Source organism: Halictus rubicundus, chromosome 8, assembly GCF_050948215.1.
Source record: "Halictus rubicundus isolate RS-2024b chromosome 8, iyHalRubi1_principal, whole genome shotgun sequence".
Taxonomy (NCBI): domain Eukaryota; kingdom Metazoa; phylum Arthropoda; class Insecta; order Hymenoptera; family Halictidae; genus Halictus; species Halictus rubicundus.
The window spans coordinates 7,457,433-7,479,941 of record NC_135156.1 but is presented as its reverse complement, the minus strand read 5'-3'; the positions used below and the strand labels follow the sequence as shown (position 1 = coordinate 7,479,941).

The 22,509-nt window shown below is 38.3% G+C and overlaps 1 protein-coding gene across 1 annotated transcript; it reads right to left on the bottom strand.

The window, feature by feature from the left end:
* Positions 1 to 2,013: 2,013 nt before the first annotated feature.
* LOC143356076 (cholecystokinin receptor type A) lies at positions 2,014 to 22,014 on the bottom strand. Its single transcript, XM_076791461.1, has 8 exons — positions 21,905 to 22,014; positions 10,756 to 10,953; positions 10,028 to 10,213; positions 8,538 to 8,662; positions 6,459 to 6,686; positions 5,065 to 5,309; positions 4,194 to 4,324; positions 2,014 to 2,872 (listed from the first exon to the last, which is right to left on the bottom strand). Exons 1-8 carry the CDS (start codon positions 21,984 to 21,986, stop codon positions 2,856 to 2,858), a joined length of 1,212 nt encoding a protein of 403 aa, XP_076647576.1. The 5' UTR covers positions 21,987 to 22,014; the 3' UTR covers positions 2,014 to 2,855.
* Between the last annotated feature and the right edge of the window lie 495 nt (positions 22,015 to 22,509).

Here is a 22,509-nt window from a genome sequence, read left to right as displayed (position 1 = left end):
CCTGGAGAGATCTCCGTAACAGGAGGGCACCATGTGGTATTTTGATGCTATGGTCAGCTTCGACCATGAGTGCGCTTCTAATTATGCAATACAAGTTTGTTATTTGAAACAGTGAACCTCGAACAATACAAGTTTGTTATTTGAAACAGTGAACTTCGTTTTCAGCAAAAATATATTAATCCGTCAATGAATGGCACATTTTCCGGCAATAAATTTCTCAACGATAAAAATCGAGGTCAACCACCGTAAAATGCTCCCACACATCGTGCATGTGACGTCTCCTCAGCTTTTAAATCAAATCGGCACGTGCCGACAGGAGACATGAGCCAAGCTCTCTCCTGTAAAATCGATGAAAATAAAAGTGGAAATCCAGGATGTTAAAGAAAATTGTTATCTCTTCAATTTTCATTTAATTGATTTAATGTTAGACCAGTATCTAGAAAATTCTAATTTTTAACAGCACGTTGTCGCATATGCCGTAATTGAGTAAATATTTTCCAATGAAAAAATCATTGGGATGTATAAAAAATCATGGCGCGACCGGAAATTGACGGGAAGACGTAAATAATAAGATAAATAAATTTGTTTAATATGATAATCGAATTTTGTTCATCGAAATATTATTGTAATCAATATACCTACCGTTGTTACAATGTAGTTCAGTAGTATATCGCATCATTTATGTCATTGAAAACTATACTACTAAACTAAACATTTAAATTAAAGGCAATGGAAATTTGTAAACGGAGAAAATAATTTACGATTAAAATGATTAATGTACCGTTAATGTTTAACAAAGATGTAAATAGAAACATCGGTACGTCTCTTTGTATTGAAATGTTATACTAGTAAATATACTGTTGCCAAAACGGTTGTCAAAATAAAATAACGCTATACCAGCTGTCGTATAACAGCCGATGTACACGTACATAAGCTGGAGGATTTAGATTTGAACAAATCTCCTCGGAAGTATCGACATTGAAAATTTATTTGTTACACGCTGACGGAACGGAGTTGTAGAATTTCTATCAATCGGAGATCATGACAGTCGAACAAAAACGACCATAGAAATGTGAATGAGAAAAAGTTACTTGAACCAAGAAAATTATTTTCATTTTTTCCGAAAAATCTGGTACTTTGAATTACGCGATCTAGTCATTTAAACTCCGTTAATTTCATTTCATTGTTCAACACTGTAAATGTGAAATGGTGGAAAAACTTTATGGAACTTACTCTGATAGAAATTTCGCATTTCGTTTTCTGCTTAATAAAAAAGAAAGTAGAGAGAGATTATGTAATGAAAATTGCTTGAGAGTAAAATGGCATTCTTGTTCTGGTACGAAATTTTCGGAATGAATTTACACGCCGATTCGCAGTATAAAATTATTTTCCAAGCCCCGGACTGTTACTCCTGGTATTCAGATTTCGTGCCGATGTAAAATGGACGGAATTACTCTCTTGGCAATTAGTGGATAGACATCAATAACAAACAAACTTTCAGGGAAGTTCTGATTACTAACATATCGAAAATGTTGAAAGTTCATAATATGGAGCTATGGCGGACAATGAAAGTATGTGGACACAATACCGGAACTAGCGTTCAGCGAATTAGAGAGCCGAGTTAGGAAAGTTGCCTTAGTGTCACAACAATTCTGAACGAAGAGGTGTTTGCCTGTGCTTTATAATTAAATATTACCTTCTCCTACATCGCGAATGGACGCTGTCCCTTTAACTGCAAAGATCAGTTGCAGATTCCAATGACTCGTTTTTACTCCCTTCTAAATGTTACAAGATCATATTCGTTCAGATTCGCTGAATCTTAACTTGCACATGAAAAGATTAGTTAACAATTTCTTACAGAACTACTCGTAGGGCCTTGGTAATCGTAAAATAAGAAATCTGAAATGGATCGTTATGAACATTTATTTAAGGACATGGTAGTGATGTTCGTACAAATGTAGAGGAGCAAGTGTTTTCTTTCGCTTGGGATACTATAGCATAAATTAACTCACAAATTGCGTTGGATTCCGGAGTACAACGATCGAACACAAGTTAATATTATAATTGCGTTTTATTCGCGATCAGGCTGCTTCACAATTTATTTTGAACAATTACAACGTCGGCGCGAATATGATTGGTATGTGATTGATTTAGGGGTGCTCTGGGTCTCATGTAGGAATGCTGAATTCCTAGAGTTCGAACCCCAATACAGTTTTGTTCCGTTATAAGGCGAAGGCTCGGGACCGGCCGTCGCCGTATTTCGGATCAATGTACCCATGCGGTTAGACTTTGTTCTCGACTAGGCCGAGTGAGAATATGGAGAATGAGTGAGAGGGGACAGGTACAGAGTTTACTCGATATATGTCCAAAACACGGATCTAGGACATATATCGGCCAGGAGATACTATTCCTATTAGAGAGACCGAGGTCTCTCGAGGTTCTTGACCCCTCACGAGGTATACCCCGCAGCAGTGGGGATAGTTCTGGGACTTTTATCGGCTAGGTATTTGCGACATATATCGAGTAAACACTGTAGCGATATCTCTCGTTCTGGCACTAAACGGAGTCGAGCGAGCAACTTCAAAAGAAGAAGAGGGGATAGCGATTTCCTTATTTCGGAACAGACACCGTCGTCTTATATCGGAGCAAAACTGTGTCGTATACACCAGGCACGAACGACGAAAAAATAGGGAAGGGACACGGACGACTACCCTGTAGATGTCTCATCCAGGTTGAATAACGCGGAGGCGTAAGTCCTGGTGTCTCATTTTTGACAATGAAACAACCCTTGATGGTTGGTCATCAAACAAGTCTTCTACATCAACCTGAAGCATATCCAGCGGTATGCTTCGAGCTCACAGCTTTGTTTTGGCTAGAAGAATTTTTCACCATGTAGTGTAAAATGTGTTGCAGTGCCTCATGCAATTGTTAAAGAAATAGAAATATGTTATAATTGTTTAAAAATATTTTAATATGCTGTCAAGGAAATCGTCTCGAATGGTAATCTTGAAACGTTATTAGTCGACGAAGCTGTTCAACAAAATGTCAACATGCAACCAAAACATTTATAGCAAACACGTTTCTACAGCAAAGTGGACGATTGCCATGTCGCTATGTTTTCTCGCCAGAAAATATTGTAGATCTGTTCTACGAGATTAAAAACCGATACTTTTGACGTTAGTGGGAAAACAATTCGGACGGCTTCAGGAAATGCAAATAAACGATCCAAGCGCAATGAAACGAGCCAGTGCGGGTAAACAAAATATCCGGGTGCTAAGCCTGTGGTAGATGCGGTAGCTATCGCTCCTATCTGACTAATCAACTCTGACCTACCTTAATTTGTTTATAGCTACTGGCACAGCTTGTTCATTCTACCCTATAGTCGCATTATTGGACGAACGCTGTCCTAAATTATTATGCGTTAATTCCGCGGTGATCGCGACCGATCCGATGAACAAAATTTGTTGACGACATATCATTACCAGACTGCGGATCTTTATGCAAAATAAAAAAATCAAAAATGTTGTATTCCCTTGAAAGGGGTCATTCCTAGGTCATTTGAAGAAACTTTTTTCTTTTCGAAAATGCTCTCCGCGGCTTTGTTAAGGAGTTATTAACGAAAAACACGGACCAATCAGGACGCGGCTATACCTGCCGCCATGTCGGTGTCCTTCTGCTGTTGTCGCGTTCTGATTGGTCCGTGTTTTTCGTTGATAACTTCTCAACGAAACCACGGAGAATGTTTTCGCAAAGGAAAAAGTTACTTGGAATCATCTCAGGAATTGCTCATTTCAAAGCGAATGTTCCGAAGTGCAAGATTTTTGGGATACCCTGTATAATTTCGGGGTACAGACTTTACTCGATTTTGTCCAAAACACGGGTTTAGCCAGGGACATATATCGGATAGGAGATACTATTCTTTGATCTACGCGACCACAAACTCCTCGATAAGGTCTCTCGAGCTTCTTGGCGGCAGTGGAGGTAGTTTTGGGACTTTTATCGGCTAGGCATTTGGGACATATATAGCGTAAACACTGGGTCTTCAAAGCGACAACAAGGTGGCCGACATTTCCAAAATGGAGTTTTGAAATGGAGTGAGTTTTCCGAAATGGAGCTTGCATGATGAAAAGTACAACTACTTATTACACTTAGCGATGCGTAATTGACATGAATAGACAATTAAAGTGTATTACCGGATTTCGGCACGAGCGAAATCTCTTCGAGGAAGATCGTCGATTCGTTTTCGCTCAGCTCACTGTCGTTTCCAACTTGTATTACGTTCCTCGTCGACGTCATAGCGACGTCGTCGTTTCTGCATCCTACTCTGAAATTTAAACACAAAGATCTTTACGAAAAAAAAAAGAAAAAGAAAAGAAGACAATTGCCTTTGCTGTTGCACGAACAGTGTTTTCATTACAACTCATATACGAAATACCGTAGAATGTTAATGAAACACTTTTCAAACCGCTTTCATAATATCCCGTTTAAATAGTTCCTACACACTAGAAACGTATACAGGGTGTCTCACGCAACTGGACCAGGCTGTATCTGCTAAACGGTTGGAAATAGAAAAAACCGTTATATATCAAAGTTATACGGTATCGAAAGTCGTATAACATGCAAACAACTTTATGCACTTCGGTGCATCAACGAGTCAGAAAAATTCAGCAGTCTCCATTTTTTAAAATGGATATCTATGTTTTCGACTGGATCGATTGACGCAGTTTTTTGTGCTCTGTATAAAAGTACCGACATACTTATACCCTGAACTTGTTCGTTAGGAAGTTATCGCAGCGAAAAGTTTTCTGAACTGTTCCGGTCCGCCGGCGGATTTTGTGCATTTATGGGAAAACTGAGTAGAAGAAAACCGTCGAAAGTTTAGAAGAATTGGAGGACGTGTAATTTCTGACAGCTTAAAATAATTGGAAAAAGAAGAAAATTTCTATTTCGTTCCATCACGTCTATTGACGGAGACAATTTGGAAGTTTGCAACAAGATGGAAGTTCAAGGACAGAAGCGAAAGCGAGAGAGAGAGAGAGAAGCTAGAAGTCGCCTATCGATTACCTCCAACAGCGATGACAGTTGAAGAGGTCCAGGAACGCTTGTCGGAACTTTCTGTTCATGAAACAGTATGTGATGGGATTGCAGCAACTGGAAACATAGGCGAGTAACTGGACCAGGCTAATGCCCGTGCTTCCGACCACAGAATATACCAATTGCGGGGTGAAAAAGTGCCAGGTATTGATCACGTGCAGCGGTGCCCAACAGATGAAGAACTCCAGCACGATTACGAACAGCATTCTGATCACCTGTAATTCACGTACTCCGTTAGAGCACTCGCCAATCGACTGTTACGTTCCGCCGAGCCCTCTACGAAACAGCAACCCCCGACTCGCGGGTTCTCCGTTATCCAGACGTTCTCGAGTTATCGGGAAAGTGGATTCCTTTCGATCAATTGAACCGCTAAAAGCTACCTTTTTAATCCATTTACTACTCCGACGCCCCGAGAAGTTCTCCCGACTTCAAAAGTTTCGAAAACTCACAACTCCCGTTTGTATTCTTGTTTGTGTTTTATTCCGACGTTGTAACCGTAATTCTAAAGTGATCTTAAACTATTTAAATTAACGTCATACTAATATCAAACCTTTACCACTCGGTGGTGGTAAGCCCAGTCATTCAGGCAATTTATTCTAATTGTAACATGTTATTGATCGAGCTCTTCGACAGTGAAATGCCAAGAAGTTGGAATGGCGGTTGAAAATAATATTAAACAATTTTTACAGTGAAGTTTACACGCTAAATGTTCTTTATTTGCAGTATTTACGGAGATAATTCACAGTTCAATGCTTGTTTGTGTTTCTACCGTGGAAGCGCGTTTCAATTTACGTTCCTGCATAACTCGTTTCCACAGAACTTTTATTATACACACTCTAAAATACCTGCTCCACGGGAACGCTTTTTAAAACAGTTTCGACAGACAACTTTTGCTTCCGTACAAATTCCACGGGAACAGTTCGAAGAGAATTTCTTTAAAAATTAATGTACGTCAGTAACGGTTGATTTCAATCCTTGTTTTCAGAATGAGCACACTCCTTTGACTTTTACGGTTGACTCGCATTTTCGAACTTGTGGGGTTACTTTCGCATAGGGTAAGGGGCCGAACTACTGTTCCTATATTAATTAATTTTTGAAGCATAATCAATATCAACAAAGAAAATCAGTTAATAATGTTATATATCTCATTTTTAATATTCATTATGCTTTAAAAATAAGCATAATTCATACAAGCACAGTAATTGGCACCCCCAAAATCAATTAGACGAATTCGGTTTATTTGTCGGAGGTGTACAGTGTGTCTCGGTATAATGAGAAAGAGACGTGCATGATATTTGTGAATAAATTGATTTCCATTATCACGGAGCGTATATGTACAACATCCTAATCTGGGTATTACGCACCTTTTTCTTGGCCTCGATGCTCTTGCCCATGTAATTGCTACGTATTGCATGTTGTTTGCTAAAAGGAGAACTCAACCCCTGCTGTTCCTCGTTAATAGTGTCCGTTGCACCTCTCGTCAAATGGCTGTTTCCGTTGATCCTGATTTGTGTCCTTGTTTCAAGAGGAAACTCTGGCCCTTCACAGTTGCTGCTCGGAATTTTAGAAATCCTCGATCTCGGGATGCAAAGCTGTATAGAAAAAGAATTAACTATTGCTGTAGTACTCGGCGCAATCATTAGCAAGGACAAAAAGTAAGATATTTTACAAATCTTCTCAAGCATCGAATAATAATTTAAAAGAAATTTAACAATCATTCTGCATAATTAATATTATCCATATTTTTTTGACGAATCAATATTTTGAGAAACTGCTCGAGTAGCTTTTGTTATTGAATAATCCACAATTCTTGTGTGTGTTTTGTTCAATATTATTTTTTGGGATTAGAGAAGTGGAAAATGAGGGATTAGAAAATTAGAGAATTTTTTTAATCATTTGAATAGTATTTCCCGAAAAATTTGGGCCAATGAAAAATAAAAATGACTGAAAAATTAAGTTTTTCGTTAAATGGATGCAGGGGCTGAGAATTCGTGACCGAGAATACAAAATTGTTCAAAGCAGTGCGAAAACAAAAGGTTATTTCTGTTTAACGCAAGTCCACGACAAAAGCGAGCAAACGGTCAAACGGTGAACCTATAGGCTATGCCTGTAGCGATCGCGAGCCAATATAAAGGATCTAGCATAGTAACCATGAGCTATATGGCCTGTGGCATAATATACATATCAATTATTATGTTTATGTTTGACAAATAATGAATTTTACTCAAAGTTTCGTTCCGAATAATTTCCGGCCCCCAAACGCGTTTATCAGACTGTTATGGAGACAACAAACACAAACTTGATAATCAGGTTGACGTAAAATGGTCCAAAGCCATGGAAATATTTTGCTCCACGAAGTTTAAAAAAAATTGGTTACTTGCGAACACATTTATGAGTAACAAATAATTCTCAGAAATTCAGAGAAACTAATTATTTGAAAGCAATTGGAATGAATCCTTTTACATATATCAAAAGCTAGGTAGTGGAACTCGATCGAAGAATTTAAACAAAAATTGTGAAAGTTACAAATTGGAAAATTTTTTCTTGTGTTTGAAAATTTGAAATGAAATGAAAATTTTTAAAACATTTTATAATCATTCTTATTTACTTTCTTTCTATCGAAAATGAGATTTAATGCCTCCAGGTATAACTCGAAGTAAAAATGTTCATGTGTTCCAGAGTCACGGTGTTCTTAAAAGTACCCTAAAAACCGCACAGTTCTTAAAAATGTAATTTCAAGATAAACGGCTTTAAAGTTTTCAACGATGGTCTTATAGCTTGTGATTTAGGTATACATTCGGTCTTATAACTTCCGCAATTTCGCAAATATTTACGTGAAATTTTTATAAAAATGTTCACGAACAACGAGGCTTTTAAAGTCGATTTTTTCAAATTACCACTATAACCCCATTAAAGTTGTCAATGCACGTAAATCACTGGATCTCCGTTCGATGCGGCCATTAAATTAGAGCAGATGTCGTTTTAATACCCGGGGGTTTAAAGTCCCATTAAAAATGATTAAGCATAAAATGTTCTAATAGCGGATAATTTGAAAATGTTTATAAATTGTGGTAGTATACGTTCTTTACGTAAGGTTATTAAGTTTTGAAGTCACGTTATGTACCAGAATTAAGTTTCGAACTCACACGAGAAGATATGAGATAAGGAACTACGTGAGAAACATGCGAATGGTGGAAATTCAGAGCAAATGAGGGAAGAATTTTTTACTATCTTAGTGTAGAAAATTTAGTAAGTATGCAATTAAACTCTATATAGATTTCACGACGTTGATGACTCCTGTAATTATTGCGGCATTGGTTAAAATGCCTTTCTCGTTTACTTAACTGATATAACGAGCCAATTTTGTATACGCGTAACAGCTAAATTTTTATTTTATTTAATTTAATCGTATCGCCTGGCGACATTTGGCTGCAGTTGCTCACCTTAAATCCTCGCCTTAATTTAGAGGATGCGCTGCAATCATTCAAGACAACCATCGTGCTGGGTCCTCCATCACCCCTGTCGTACGATGAATTCCGGACTGTTCCACTGGATTCAGTACTCTCGACTGTAACACGGATTTGCTTCGATCAGGCTACCGAGAATAATGCTAGGTCCAAATGCGTCGGTCGAGTCCGCAATTTAATTTTACAAGTCGCACGCCGGAACTTGTCGGGAAGTCGTTTACTGAATGAGAATTGAGCAATAGTTTTTAATGGAAAAATCTCATTCGGAAATGACGAGGAACATCGCCGTATGCGTCAAGCACAACACGTCTGCATCGATTTAATGAAAACTAATTTTGGCGTGATCGATAATACGGTAGTATTTGTTGGTGTTGTTGCGATATCCACGACCATCGACGATTAAATTCAGAGTGGTTGAATGTTATTGTCGCTAAAATATTGACGCTCAAACAATGAAAAATTGAAATAGTTTATTGTCTAGCGTTTCCAGTCTCCGTTCTCGGATTGTCCGTTGTAACGACGGGAGTTGATCGAACATAGTGTGTATTTATCTAAAAATCATAGTTTATAACGGACTACAAGTTATGCTGTGGCGGGTAGTAGCATTGCCTATAGCACCGAGTTTCTAATAGTTTAACGAAGTTTCCGTCTCATAATTGCGTCAAGTTGCATGACAATGTGAGACAGTAACTGCTCGTTACTTCAATGTTAATATCACTTTGAGAATTACCTTGTTAAAGTGTTTGGCGAGCAAGAATTTGAATTTAGGTATATTTTGCGATTAATATAATACATTTGAATTTAAGTATACTAATTAACAGTTTAGTGCAGAGCTGTTTGCCCGTACGGGCAGCGATTTTCTCGCCCTGGGCATACACAGAATGGCTGGCTTCCTCGAAGCCACGCCCCTGCGGGCAAGGTTGCATGATTTGTCACACGCATTGTCACAGCTACGTGGCTAGCTATGGCCACGGCCTACCCCCACTTCGCCAAGTTACTTGCCCGTAGCTGTGCCCACCAGTGTCGCCAGATCAAGACTTGTTCCCCCACTCTAACTTCCCCTTCCACCGTACTATTCCCCACGCTTCCGCCGCGGTCCGGTCACGTGACGCGTTCCGCCTCTGGTACTGGCAGAGAGAGGGTAACTTTTTCCCCTCAATTCATGCTCCCTCCCCTCATCCGGCGACACTGGTGTCCACGGGCATCTAGTCTAGTGACAACAGTTAAAATTGCATTTTTTGAATCGAAAACCTATTTCTCCTGAACTCGAATGGAAATTCCAAACATGTCCGCGACAACTTTCAAGCATATTGTCCCACTATGACGAAACAAAAGTGTACAAGTACCTGATTCTAATGTTCACGGTTTACGACTTATGGCACTGTTACGAGCTCGGTAGCTAACTTTGGCAGTAACGCTCGTGCCGAGTCGTGGAAAACGATCGTAAACATTTTCGATATACTTACGACGCCGTTGACAGGTGGATGTTTGTCGTATTTCCTGTCGTAAGCCGCGCCAAAGTTCTGCGGCGATTAACCAGTAGGCGACAATCATTATGATCAAAGGGATCAGCAGGAAGGTTCCATCCAAAAACAAATTGAACGCTAGCTCGGTGCTCACAGTCGGCCATTCTTCTCGACATCTGTGTCTTCCTGAAAAACAAGAAAGAAATACCGAACGCTTACGTTTTTTAATTGTTATTCGTGGACCCAGTGCCCAGTCAAAGAAACTGAACGTGGGTTTTACGCGTCCATGATGAAATTGGCTAACCAAACTGTGAATGCATTAGTTGATATGAACACTGTTGTCGTTGTTTTGTCGGGGAAAAAAGATTTGTCCCCCACCCTTCCCCTTCTACGACGTTATTCCCCTAATTTCTGGTGGCAAGCATCCCCACGCTTCCGCCAAGGATCAGTCACGTGACGCGACGCGCGCACCCAATTCGCGTTGCGTCTGCGACTGCGTCGTGACTAGCCCGGTAATGGCAGAGAGGGGGTAACTGTATTCCCCTCAAGTGTCAATTCCCCTGACAAAAGATTACCAGGAGATTTATAGTAAGCAAACAAAATTAAAAAAACGCGGAAGCTGATATTGTTTTAAGATATAACGATTCATATTTATCTGAATTTTACGCAACTAAATATATTTTCACGGATATACATATTAAAACTTCCGCGATGGAACAAATTCATACCTCCACGTAAACTTTGCAGATTTGAGACAATCAGTATAGGCGTGCCCCATGTGAGACTAACTATCCACACTATAGCGATCATTTTGTAAGCGTGGAACTCGGTTTGCCAGCGCCTTGATTTCAGCGGTTTGCAAATAGCGAAGTACCGTTCCAATGAAATTGCGACGAGAGTCCAGACTGCTACGGACACCGACACAACTGCAATCAAGAAATAATACAGCTGCAACGAAAATATTCACACTCCCCTTAAACAGGAACAATTGTTTTTAAAGGGGACCGAACGACTCCAGTCTGTTCGAGACGTTGGAAGAATTAGATTACTAAATCAAGTGTACAAAAGTAATGAAAAATTCCTGTTGCTCGAGATTGCGAATGAAAACGAAAAGGTCACGACTTTTAACTATTTCGTCCGACCCTGTAACGAAAATCTAGAACACACCTTTTGTCAGTTTAAATTACAATATATGCGCAAAGTTTCGTCGAAATTGATTAACCCTTTGCACTCCGAGCCATTTTAACTCCAAAACGAAACATTTCTTCCGACCTAGAATATTTCCCTTCTATAGATTTTTTTCAGGTTATACATACAAAAATGGTGGAATTTACTTGTACAGTATTGAAGTGTTTAGTAATTTATTAAATACGAACAAATTTAATAAAGTCAAATATATTTTGGATAATGATACAGCAATTTTTAGTGGCGCCTTACATTCGCCATTCCAGTGCTAAGGGTTAACGTAAAAATGGCAAAAAAATGAAAAAAAAATTTCAATTTCTGATTCTAAAGACAGTACCGAGAATGCTTTTAGGTATTGTGAGAGTTCAACAATTTTAACAAGTGAGATTAAGGTAAGGGATCCAATTCCTGTGGGGGTGCTGATTACTTTGCTTATATTAATTATACTTATTTTTAAAGTATAATGAATATTAAAAAAGAGATATTAAACTTTTTATTTATCAATTAGTATAATTAATATAAGTGTAATTAATATAGGCAAAGTAATTGGCACCTCCACAGTAATTGCAAGTTAAGAACTGCAAATAGTGGCGTGTGTTAATTTTTTTTTTAATGTAAATATACAGGTATTCCTTAAAGCTGCAAAATTTTTTATAACTTTATATAAGGGAGTTCTAATGAAAAATTCGCTATTGCATGCAACCTTTTTTTTGTCACAGGCTGTTCGTTCAAACATTCGTTCGTGATAGCACACTTCACTGTGTATATTCCAATTTATCCTTCTCGCGTGTAGCATGGTCGTTTACGTGTCCCGATAGCTTTTTCGTTGCACTCAATAATAACTGGCAAGAGATAACCACTAAAATTCACGTTATATCTGAACTGGCAATTGTTTTCCACTAATTCTGTTTGCAGTGCGATATTGCATGCATAACAGGAAAAGTTTTTTGCGGATTTCAAACGTAAACAATCTATCTGAACATTTTATAAACATACTCTTGTCTGTCCAAATACAGTCTGTTACAGAGGAGTGTGGACACGATCTCCCCGTAAACAATTAATACTTTTTATAAACATTTTTATAAGTACACTTGGCTAAACCTCGGACTATAGATACTTTTCACAATTTTTTTCAAAATATACTTTAATAGGCTTTTGTTGTTACTCATGTAACATTCGTTTAATTAGCATACAGTAAGTAATTAAAGTATGATTTTGATACTCTGTAGGTTAACCTTCGGATTTCTGTCAGTTCTAGGCCTATGGGTCATTTCTGACCCACGCCGATAATTCGCCACAGCTACTTTTCAATATAAGGGAATTGCTCGGGACCGGCTTTCGTCGTATTGCGGATGAAGAAGGAGAAGAGGGGATAGCGATTTTCTTATTTCGAAATAAAAAGCGTCGTCTTATATCGGAATAAAATTGTATATAGTGACGGTCGCAGTAATTATGCGACCAATATTCTCAATTAGCGATTATTGCTCTAAATCTAGGCATACTTTCAACTAACTTTTATTGAACAAGACACTCACTGTATAATTATGAAAAAATGTGTAAGATGAAATGTAAAACATGTGCATGATGTAAATAAAATTTATACTGTTATTAACTAGCCATCTTATTTGAATTGTAGTATTTCTGATAATACAGTCGACACTACAAACGGATATCTCGTATCATTTATGGCTTTGATTGTTACCGGTGGTGCATCTAGGTATGAGCAGTTTATTGCTCCACGTGACCGATGCTTCATAGTGTTTTTATCTACTATTGCTGCCCTCCCACGTGATCCGCGTTATAGGTGATTCCTATCGTGAATCGTATAACCTAGTAGCTTGATTTAGTGTCTAGTAGTTAACTGTATCTCTGGCGTGGACGTTATGGTTTACTGTATGCAGAGCGTTGATATTTCAGATTGCAAATGTATTTTGTGTGACGGTTAATTCCGACTCAAGAGAACTTTATGTTTTCCCTTTGCGATTCAAAAGGGACAATGGTGTGCGGTAATTTACATCGTGCAGATTTATATCAAATTTATATCACGACAAAATATTATTCGACTGTGGAGTTTTCTGTAAAATAAACATTTTCTGTGTCAATTACTGGAAACAGAAGATTCATAAAAACGTATATTAACTCCAATGTGTACAAAACAGTGTAAACCAGTCTTAAATTGTTCTAATATTTATTCATTTTGGTCATAATGTCTAGTCATCTCAGTAATTGTTTTAACAGTAGTAACAATCTCATTCGTGATTCAACAATATAACTTCGATTAATATAATCCAATCATTTTTTTAGTGAATTATGCAGTGAAGTATTGATGTAAATATTTGTATAAAAGTACTGTATTTTACAGTTCCTATTTTACTCGAGTACGGTGCTTCGCTTTCCTCGCTTTATTTCCTGCTTTCACGTATTTATTCTGCGTTAAAAGGAGGTGTGGCAAGGTTTAAACAATTGGTCCCGGCAAAATGTGGGTCAAAACAAACGTAGAATACAGAAATAAATTTACAGAGTTAACTATGATGCTTCGCGTTGTATTACTTTTTGGGCTGGAGCGCTAAAGTATTTTAATCTACGTTCGAGGATAAATCTACCTAGCGGAGGTGAACATGCTGAGATGGGCGGAGAGTACTCTTGTATAGAGCTTTTTGCAGCTTGAGAGATTCACGCTTCATTGCACCATTGCTTTAAAGCCACGATCGTAAATGCCAAACGAAAGAATAGCAATTCCTGTTCCTCCACCGAATTAATTCTATTACAGGGACAACGACATTAACACTAAATCTACGGGGCGCCTAAAGCAACTATTTCACTTCAGAAAAGTACGAACGAACGAATTTACCGATTTTCACAATATACGTCTGAAGAAAGAAATTTGTTGAATAATTCCCCATAAACTGGAGACCAGATTACTGTGCCTATATTAATTATTCTTATTTTTCAAGCCTACTTATGTGAAAAAATCATAAACAGATGCGAGAGAGGTTCAATGTGAGGGTCATTTACGTCATAACATCCGCAAAGTACATTCGACAAACGAAACCTACACGATAAATGTCATCAAATGAATCTCTCTTTGAATTCACTTTACCAAATCCAACGAAGCGAATAAATTTTCTTGAGACAATCGTAGCTTAACGCGATCTACTAAAAGCTTCCTACGCTGAAGTACACGTCTCTTTTGTTTATCCCAATCTCCCGTACATGTTTGCCCACTTCACCTAATCCACGAAAACGAAGATCCGCGGTGTAGCGATGACACAGTATTCGACGGAAGAAATGAAATGATAAATATTGCCTCCATTTTTCGTCCTCGAAACTGATCGTTCGCGTCGTCGCGGCACCCAAAGTAGGGCGTGCGAATATGTTCGTTGGCTGCACTCGTCCGAATTGACGCATAATCCGTGAATTTGTTGTCGACATTTGTTCGGGGTGCGACGGTAAACCTTCGAAGTTTCGGAGTTTCCGAAAACAGCCAATTTTCCTTATGTTAGGTACATTTCGGGTAGTGCAAAGCTGGAAAGACGGCTTGCAGCGTGGCACGGGGGCATGGGGGGACATTTCACTGCGAGATCCTTCGAAGTTCGTTATTCGTACTGTAGGAAACGATAGAGCGCGTCGGGGGATCCAAGTGGAAACACAAATAATGAGTGAAACAGAGAGATAGCGAATAACGAGCGAACGCAAGTCGCTTAGAGAGGACCGATGACAAATGAAATACTTTATGGTTGCTCTAGTTCACTCGCGCTGAACGTGTTTTTTTTTTATCGTGGTCGTAGCAAAGTGCTAACTAACCTGATTCGTTGGTGTTCGCGTTCGAGCCAATTATCAGAAACGCTTCACCGCTAGTATCTCCGTAACTGTCGTATCGTCGGGCATGCCGAGCGACAGTTATGATAGAGCTGTTACGTTCCTTGTAGTGTGTCGAACGTAGAGTAGGTTAGCGATTGAGGAAAGAAAGAGGGACCGAGGTTAGACGCTTCGACCCTCTGCTCCTCTATCTTCTTCGCTGGCCGACCTCTGTCTAGCCCCAAACATAAATCGCTTGTTACACGAGTAACTGTGATCGTGACTATATCGTGTTTGGTGTCGTTTTAATTAGAAAAACGAGACGAACACGGCGCTAGAAGTTTCATAAAAAAAAAAGTAAAAAATTAGAGTTGCAATCTTTTGCTTCGCTCGCATTAGTGTGAGTCTTACACTTACAGTGGCCGGGAGAAAATTTGAACAGTTACGGTAGAGATGTTTGGGACAGTCACCAGATTTATCAGCGTGAAAATTGGTTTTCATGTCCAGACAAATAAATCCAGACATCGAGTACATTTAAAAAGAATAAAGAAACAAAGACAAATTTGATGTCCCATATGAAATATGAAAAGCGAAAAGTCCGAAAGTTGACCGGGTCTCAGTGTCATTCGTTTCAGGTCGGGTTCACATCTGTGAACGCTACAGCGCACACGAGTCTAAAATTCCCTTGAATTTCAGGGCTTGAAAGGATCGATTTTATGGGGAGACGCACATCGCAATGGGCGACGAACCGTTGAGCTGTGCACGTGAATGTTCGTGCTCACATCGCGCCATAGAGTATACAGAAACTCGATGGGACGTGTGCTTGATTTATATGTCTCCCGTCTATTAATTCATTTGAACGTTTCAAAATAGATGAGAAAGTCCGTTACTGTCATGTAGAAAATTGTTTGAGAATGTAACGTACAGCGGATCCAAAAATTACTCGACCACTGAACTTCCGGTTCTCGAGAAATCGTCCATATTTGAACATATGATTACTTTTTTAACTGCACTCAAACTGCGTATTAAATATTTTCATAACCGAAGTACACAGGGGGACCATCTTATACACCGGTACAGGTTGAACCGTTTTTTTTTTTAGAAAATAACTGTTTAGTCTCGTCAAAATAACTACACTGCATCCCGTTAGATACTCGTTTACGAAGTTTCAAGGTGATATTCGGTCTTTTTATAGATGAACCTCTTAGTTGGCGTACGGAAGAGGTCGACAAACATAAAAGAATACAGTGCTTTTACAGGTAATACGGTTTCCCTTGTACGTGGATTTTTTTTTCTTGGAAAACGACATTCGTTCCGTATCAAAATTATGTGTAAAAACTATCCGAGTGGATTCTGCACCTTCACAAAATTACGTGCACAATTGTCCTTGATCGGTTTTTTCAAGGTCAAATTTTTCATTGCAGCATCGTAATCTACTCATCGAGAGGATAAAAAGTTTCAAAGAAAGTATATGCCTCGAGTCAATCGTTTTCTTAAAAAACGACTCTAGAGTTTCGTGGACTTTTTTATTCCATATGTCTACAGGGTGTCCCAGAGTGGTGTAAGCGTGCAGGGGATGATTCTACATGAGAAAATAAGTCGGAGATATAGGATACTTTTTTTCATTCGACGCCTCGTTTCCCGGAAATTGAAAATTCTGCGGGCGCGAGTGTTATTGAACAGGAATCGTCTGATGCGTCTGATCACGACCTGCTAATTCTACTTCGTAAAAACGCTGGCCACGCGAGCTTGTCGGACAGTAAAAATCTAGTCTAGCGGAAAATACCGGAAACCAGTAGCACAAATCGTAAGCTTCCGTGTGGTCTGTGAAAACAATAGAGGGACCTTCTCTGCAGATTCTCGAGTACCATGAAATTCGAGGATTTCGTTCCGACTGTTGGATACGGCAGTCGGCACGAGTTGACGCGCACAAACAGAAATACACGAGGACACTTTTTACTGTCGCATATTTTCGTCTATGCTGCATTTAGTTTGCGTTTTATGGCATTCCCCTAAACTGTATTTTGCTACAAAGAATGTCTCTCTTCTATAACTGTGCCTTGGCGCAGCCGACGACACGACAATTACGCAGATGCTACTGTAAATTGCGATTTGATTCCGAATAGATAGAAATTAATTTTTCTGCGGAAAGTCCGAGAATTAATTTGAATAATTAACAGTTCGGTTAAGAAGCTTGAATAGGGTTAGGGACCCATTTACTGTGGGGGTAACAATTACCGTGTCTATATTAATCATACTTATTTAAAAATTAAAAATTAAAAATTTAATATCTCTTTTCTAATGTTCATTATTCTTTAAAAATAAGTATACTTAATATAGTGCGCAGTAATTGATACCCTCACAGTAATTGGGTCTCTTACCCTAGTATCCGTAACTCGCGTTTCGGAATTTTGGAATCAGTACCGGGAAAGAAACTAATCGATCTTGCAGTTTAAGAATTTAGTAGCCTAATAAAGTTCTTTAGCTTGACTGTGAAAGCACGCACTGAGATCACGGCGGCGCTTAAATTTTGTTTTCATGCCCGGGATCGAGGCAGGTATCTACGCCGGAAGCTCGATCACGGCGGATCGTATCTCTTGCTCAACCGATTTTCTAATCTATTTCTACGGTAAGTGATTTTGCTCTGTGGAATTTTCTCTCTCACTCCCTATTCGGCCAGATGGCCACTTAACGGGGAATCCACGGAAATCTCACATTTTCTTCTCGCTACGTAACTTAGTTCCCTCCACTGAATACCTGAACTGCCCGAGAGAAAGATATCACTGGCAAGGATAAAAGATATCATTTAATTCAAAGAACTTTTTCTTGTCTCCTACGACGATAATACTGGTCGGTATTATAATGTATTACGTATCACATACACTGGATTGATCACCGCCAATTCTTTCGAAACTTGCGGTGCAGTGCTATTGCAATTTATTGTGCATGATTGATACGTGCGAGGTAATGAATATCGTGATGAATGTTTAATGTAAATTCGACATATTGTCATTTGCAATATTATTATTGATTACTCCGGCTACGTTACACCTTGTTATATTTATTATAAATAATTATGAAACTATTCGAAGTAATCCTGGTTATACCATTCAAATAAAAAATCATCTTAAATAAACAATAAAATTTCCGCAAATTTTATTTTGACGATCTAACGCATGAAATATTTTAAGAATTGTGTATAAATAAATGATACAATAGCGTATAATATAAATAATTCCAGTGATTTGAACGACTTTTGCACCTCTTTAAAAGAGGAGTATTTTTACTGAAAATACATCCGAGTCTCTTCGTTTTAACTGTTTTCGAAACACTCGTTCAAAGTTCCATGGAGTTCCACTTCTTCTCCACAATGTTAGGCGCTGCAGGCTTTCTTTGAGAAAACTAATTAATTAGAACGAAACTGGTGTAACGATGTAAATAGTTCTTAAGAGTGCCGACTGCTTCGTATTAGTCAAATAGTTTCGCAGACGGCCGAGGAGGAGCGCAACAAACACCAGATTTACGAGGAGAGTGATAATTTAAAGAAAATATTTGAGTTGAAATTAAACGTGGACGACACGAGAACGCTCGTTACGTGTAAAGAACTCCTTAACTAAAACTGTTTTATCCGATAAAATGATGTTCACAGGTCTCCATCTAAAGTACCCCCTATTATATGGGGTGTTCGCGTGAAATATGCGCATATATTAAAAAATTACTGGAGAATTATCATAGGGATTTTCACATAAAAAGGAAATTTACATTTAGTTAGCATAATACAGCGAGTGTGCTGTGGGTTCCCGTAGAATCACTTCTAGTGTGTTTTACGCATAAAAGCAAGATTAAAATGTCGGGTATCAGAAAGTCTACAAAGAACTTCTTTCTGTTGAATAATTGCAAACGTTCGTGCCCGGTTTTCAGAGACTTCAAGATCTTCTTTGGAAAAAAAACCCACATAATTTATACAAGCTTGTAAAACGTTGGGAGAAAATTGCAAAAAATAGTGGTGACTATGTAATTAATTAATAGAACCATTATTTGAAAATCAATTGCTTGTGTTTTAATTTCAAGCCGGACGCGACATTTTCAGTCGATTTTTCGACATTTTTGGGACTCGCTGTACACTCATTATTAAATAGAAAAAGAAATGATAGGTAATTATGCAGTTCAGCGGATTTTCTCAATGTTTGTTCCTTTGCTATCGTTTTCGTCGAATAGTTTGCAAAACTGCGGAAATAGTAACTGTATTGTTGAGCCGGCCGGCTTAAAAGCAACACTATCAACCAATGCGGTTACTATTGCTGCAGTTTCACTGATATACATAGAATTTTGAAAATATCTCGAAGGCTTAATATTCAGGAGCCTTTTCGACAAGATCGACCCGTTATGTAAATTGCTTTTCGATCGTTGCGATGTGTTGGTGGAGACAGTCGATAAACGGCATTCCCATTCTGATGCAAACACTGTGCAAAATTCACTGTAGTGGTATCCACAGTTTGTTTCAAATATCTCGAAAACTGAAGGCGAACGGCGGTTGTACAGAAAAGTAGTTCACAATCTTAATTTCTACGACATATTAATGAACAATAATAACAGATAATAAGAATTTTTACAACGCTATCACTGATCTATCCTCATTAGGGACCCAATTCCTGGGGAGTGCCAATTACTGTGCCTATATTAACTATACTTATTTCTAAAGCATAATGAATATTAAAAGTGAGCTATACAACATTAGCAACGGATTTTTATGAAAAAATTTAATATCTCTTTTTTAATATTCGTTACGCTTTAAAAATAAGTATAATTAATACAGGCGCAGTAATTGGCACCCCCACAGTCAGTTTCGGGGGAACACAGCCATAAAAATCATTCTTGCGACGTATTCTTCGACCCAGTTCAGCGTGAACCTGTTTCCCCAAACCATTAACGATCTTAGTGTAGCAACTTTTGGAGCAGAAATCGTCAGATACGTTTTCACTTCACAAAAGATTACATTCTCTTCTCGGTTCGTTAATTTCTTGGACTGGCCGGGCCGTAATTCATTGTGAAGGGTTCTTGGTTCTGTGGTTTTTTTATTTTTTATTGCGTTGTCAACGAGAGATTTACCACCTTCCGGTTCTTCGATTTCCTGCTCAGTGTAAAGGAATCTTTCGAATTTATCTGCCGATAAGTCCTGCTAGTATTTAACGAACTTCTCCAAATTTATTACATTTTCTATTCTAGTCTTTCTATTACTAGTTTTTAATTAATTTTCATTGCAGCGAGCGCTAGTGTATATAAACTAATTTTTATACTGCTAATACATTTATATTGCTAATGCGTTGAATGCAATATTACGATAAACATGTACAAATGACATGCGTATACTCGAGAAGGAAATGCATGTCGAAAACAATTTTTTGCGTTGTAGCTCGCAAGATTAATGCAGCTACTGCATACACTAAGCAGTTTACCGCAGTTCTTTCTTTGAAATGTTTCTAAAGACGCGGACGCGCTTTGTCTTCGTCATAAATCCTCGAGAATAATTGGAAGGGACTGAAATCTGGAGCACAGACGGATGAAAACATTCAATTTCTTCTGCCGTGCTGTTTTTCAAGTTGTTATCCAAGATCCGTGCACAATTTCAGATGACACTTTTTCAAAGAACAATTCTCCAACGAGCTTGAAAATTCAATGTCATTCGATATTAATGGAAATGTACTCGGCTGCTCCACAATTCAGTAATAATAAATGTTACAGTTTAACAAATAATAATCAATAATTATTCAGTTCAATAATTTAGCTTACATAACATATAAAATACTCGGTTATACAAGCTCAGTATTTAATAATGGATTTTGTATGTCGATAAATAATAATCAATATTTATTCAGGTTGAATATAATATGAAATACGGGCAAACGTAGAAGATTCCACGTCATTTTAATTGACCAAGCTTTAATTCCGTACAGATGTTAATCTCATTACAACTTGAAAAGTTACTAAATCATTTTTATTTTTGACTTGTATTATTCACAGAAACAAATAATGTACAGGGTGTCCCAGTATCGGTGGTACAACCGAGAAAGGATTCTACACGAAGAAACAAATCGAAAATGAAAAATTAGATTTTCTTCACTTGAGGTTTCGTTCTCGTGAAAATCGAGTTCAACCCTCGGACTCCAGTATTTCGGATGAAAAAGACGAAGAGGGGACAGCGATTTTCTTATTTCGAAATAAAAAGCGACGTCGTATGTCGGAATAAAATGTATTGATGGTAGCTCGAGCTCATCCCCACCGTTACGGGTCACGAATGATTCCGACATAGCATGCTTCGGTATATGCAGCAAGTAGAATTGGTTGGTCATGATCAGACGCGTCAGATGGTTCCTATCGAATAACGCGTGTTCGCTGCATTTTCAAACTCGATTTTCTCGAAAACGAAGCTTCGGATGAGAAAATTTTATTGTATATCTTCCACTCATTTTCTCATGTAGAATCACCCCCTTCTCGGTTGAACCACCGTCGCCCCTGTGTATGTACAATAATTTAATATACTCTGGTACGTAGAAAAATTTCAATTTTTATGAACCTAGACTGCCGATCTTTATGCAGAATGTTTACAGGTCACTTTATGAAAGTCAGAATTCAGAGAAAATTTTCCTCGTCGACTCCAAAATTTCCTATTGTAAAAACACGGTAAATTTTGTGCTGTAAATGCACGAAGACCTGCAGCCTAGTCATCGGTAATCGTTGAATACACAACAATGATGATAGTTCAACTTTTAATAATTTATATAAAATGTAGATTGCGCAGATGTGTTTTGTAGAAATGACACGAAAACCCAGAAGATTATAGGCCCCGAACCTGGGTCGTTCGTGTTGGATGGAACTTAATTAAACAATACGTACCCTGGAAGTACGATATAAGTTTGCATAGCATAATCCCAAAGATGAAATTCTTCAAAATCTGGCCAAGTAGAGTGAAGGGCATACAGAAGATACCGAGCAGCAGATCCGCAACTGCCTGGAAATTCAGAAAATGAATTTCAAACTTCTAATTAATTACTGGAAGGAAGTTGAAACCGTTCGACGTCGTGACCAGATTAATAAGGATCGTTTCGCTTAATTAAGTGGATTCTTATAGTCGAAAACATAAAAAAGAAAAAACATGAAATAATTTCGGTTGGATTAACACCATTTCTATCATACGAACAATTGATCGCTTTCATTAGCGGGACGTAAAATGAGTTCATTGGCTTATTGAATGGTATTGAGACATTATTTTAAAGCGTGTAGCCGCTTGTGTTTTACTTTCGGATCGGACACGAACTCTTTTGCAAAATCGTCTACTAGTTTTGCAATAGTGCTTGTGCATTTCTTCAATAGAAAAATCATGAAATCCACATAAAAATCCGCAGTTTAATCGTGAGCGCCGAGAATCAGGATTTTCATTGACCAGGGCGCAAATTATTTTTTCGCTCGTGGATTGCGGGGGACGCACGAGAGAAACGAAG

Excerpts from the sequence above, each read along its gene's own strand:
- LOC143356076 (XM_076791461.1), bottom strand. The coding sequence starts at position 21,986 with ATGCCCTTCACTCTACTTGGCCAGATTTTGAAGAATTTCATCTTTGGG. Across the intron at positions 8,663-10,027 it reads ATCCACCTGTCAACGGCGTC|TCGAGAGTACTGAATCCAGT; the intron begins GTAAGTATATCG and ends TCCGTGTTACAG. Across the intron at positions 4,325-5,064 it reads AACTGTCATCGCTGTTGGAG|AGTAGGATGCAGAAACGACG; the intron begins GTAATCGATAGG and ends TTTAAATTTCAG.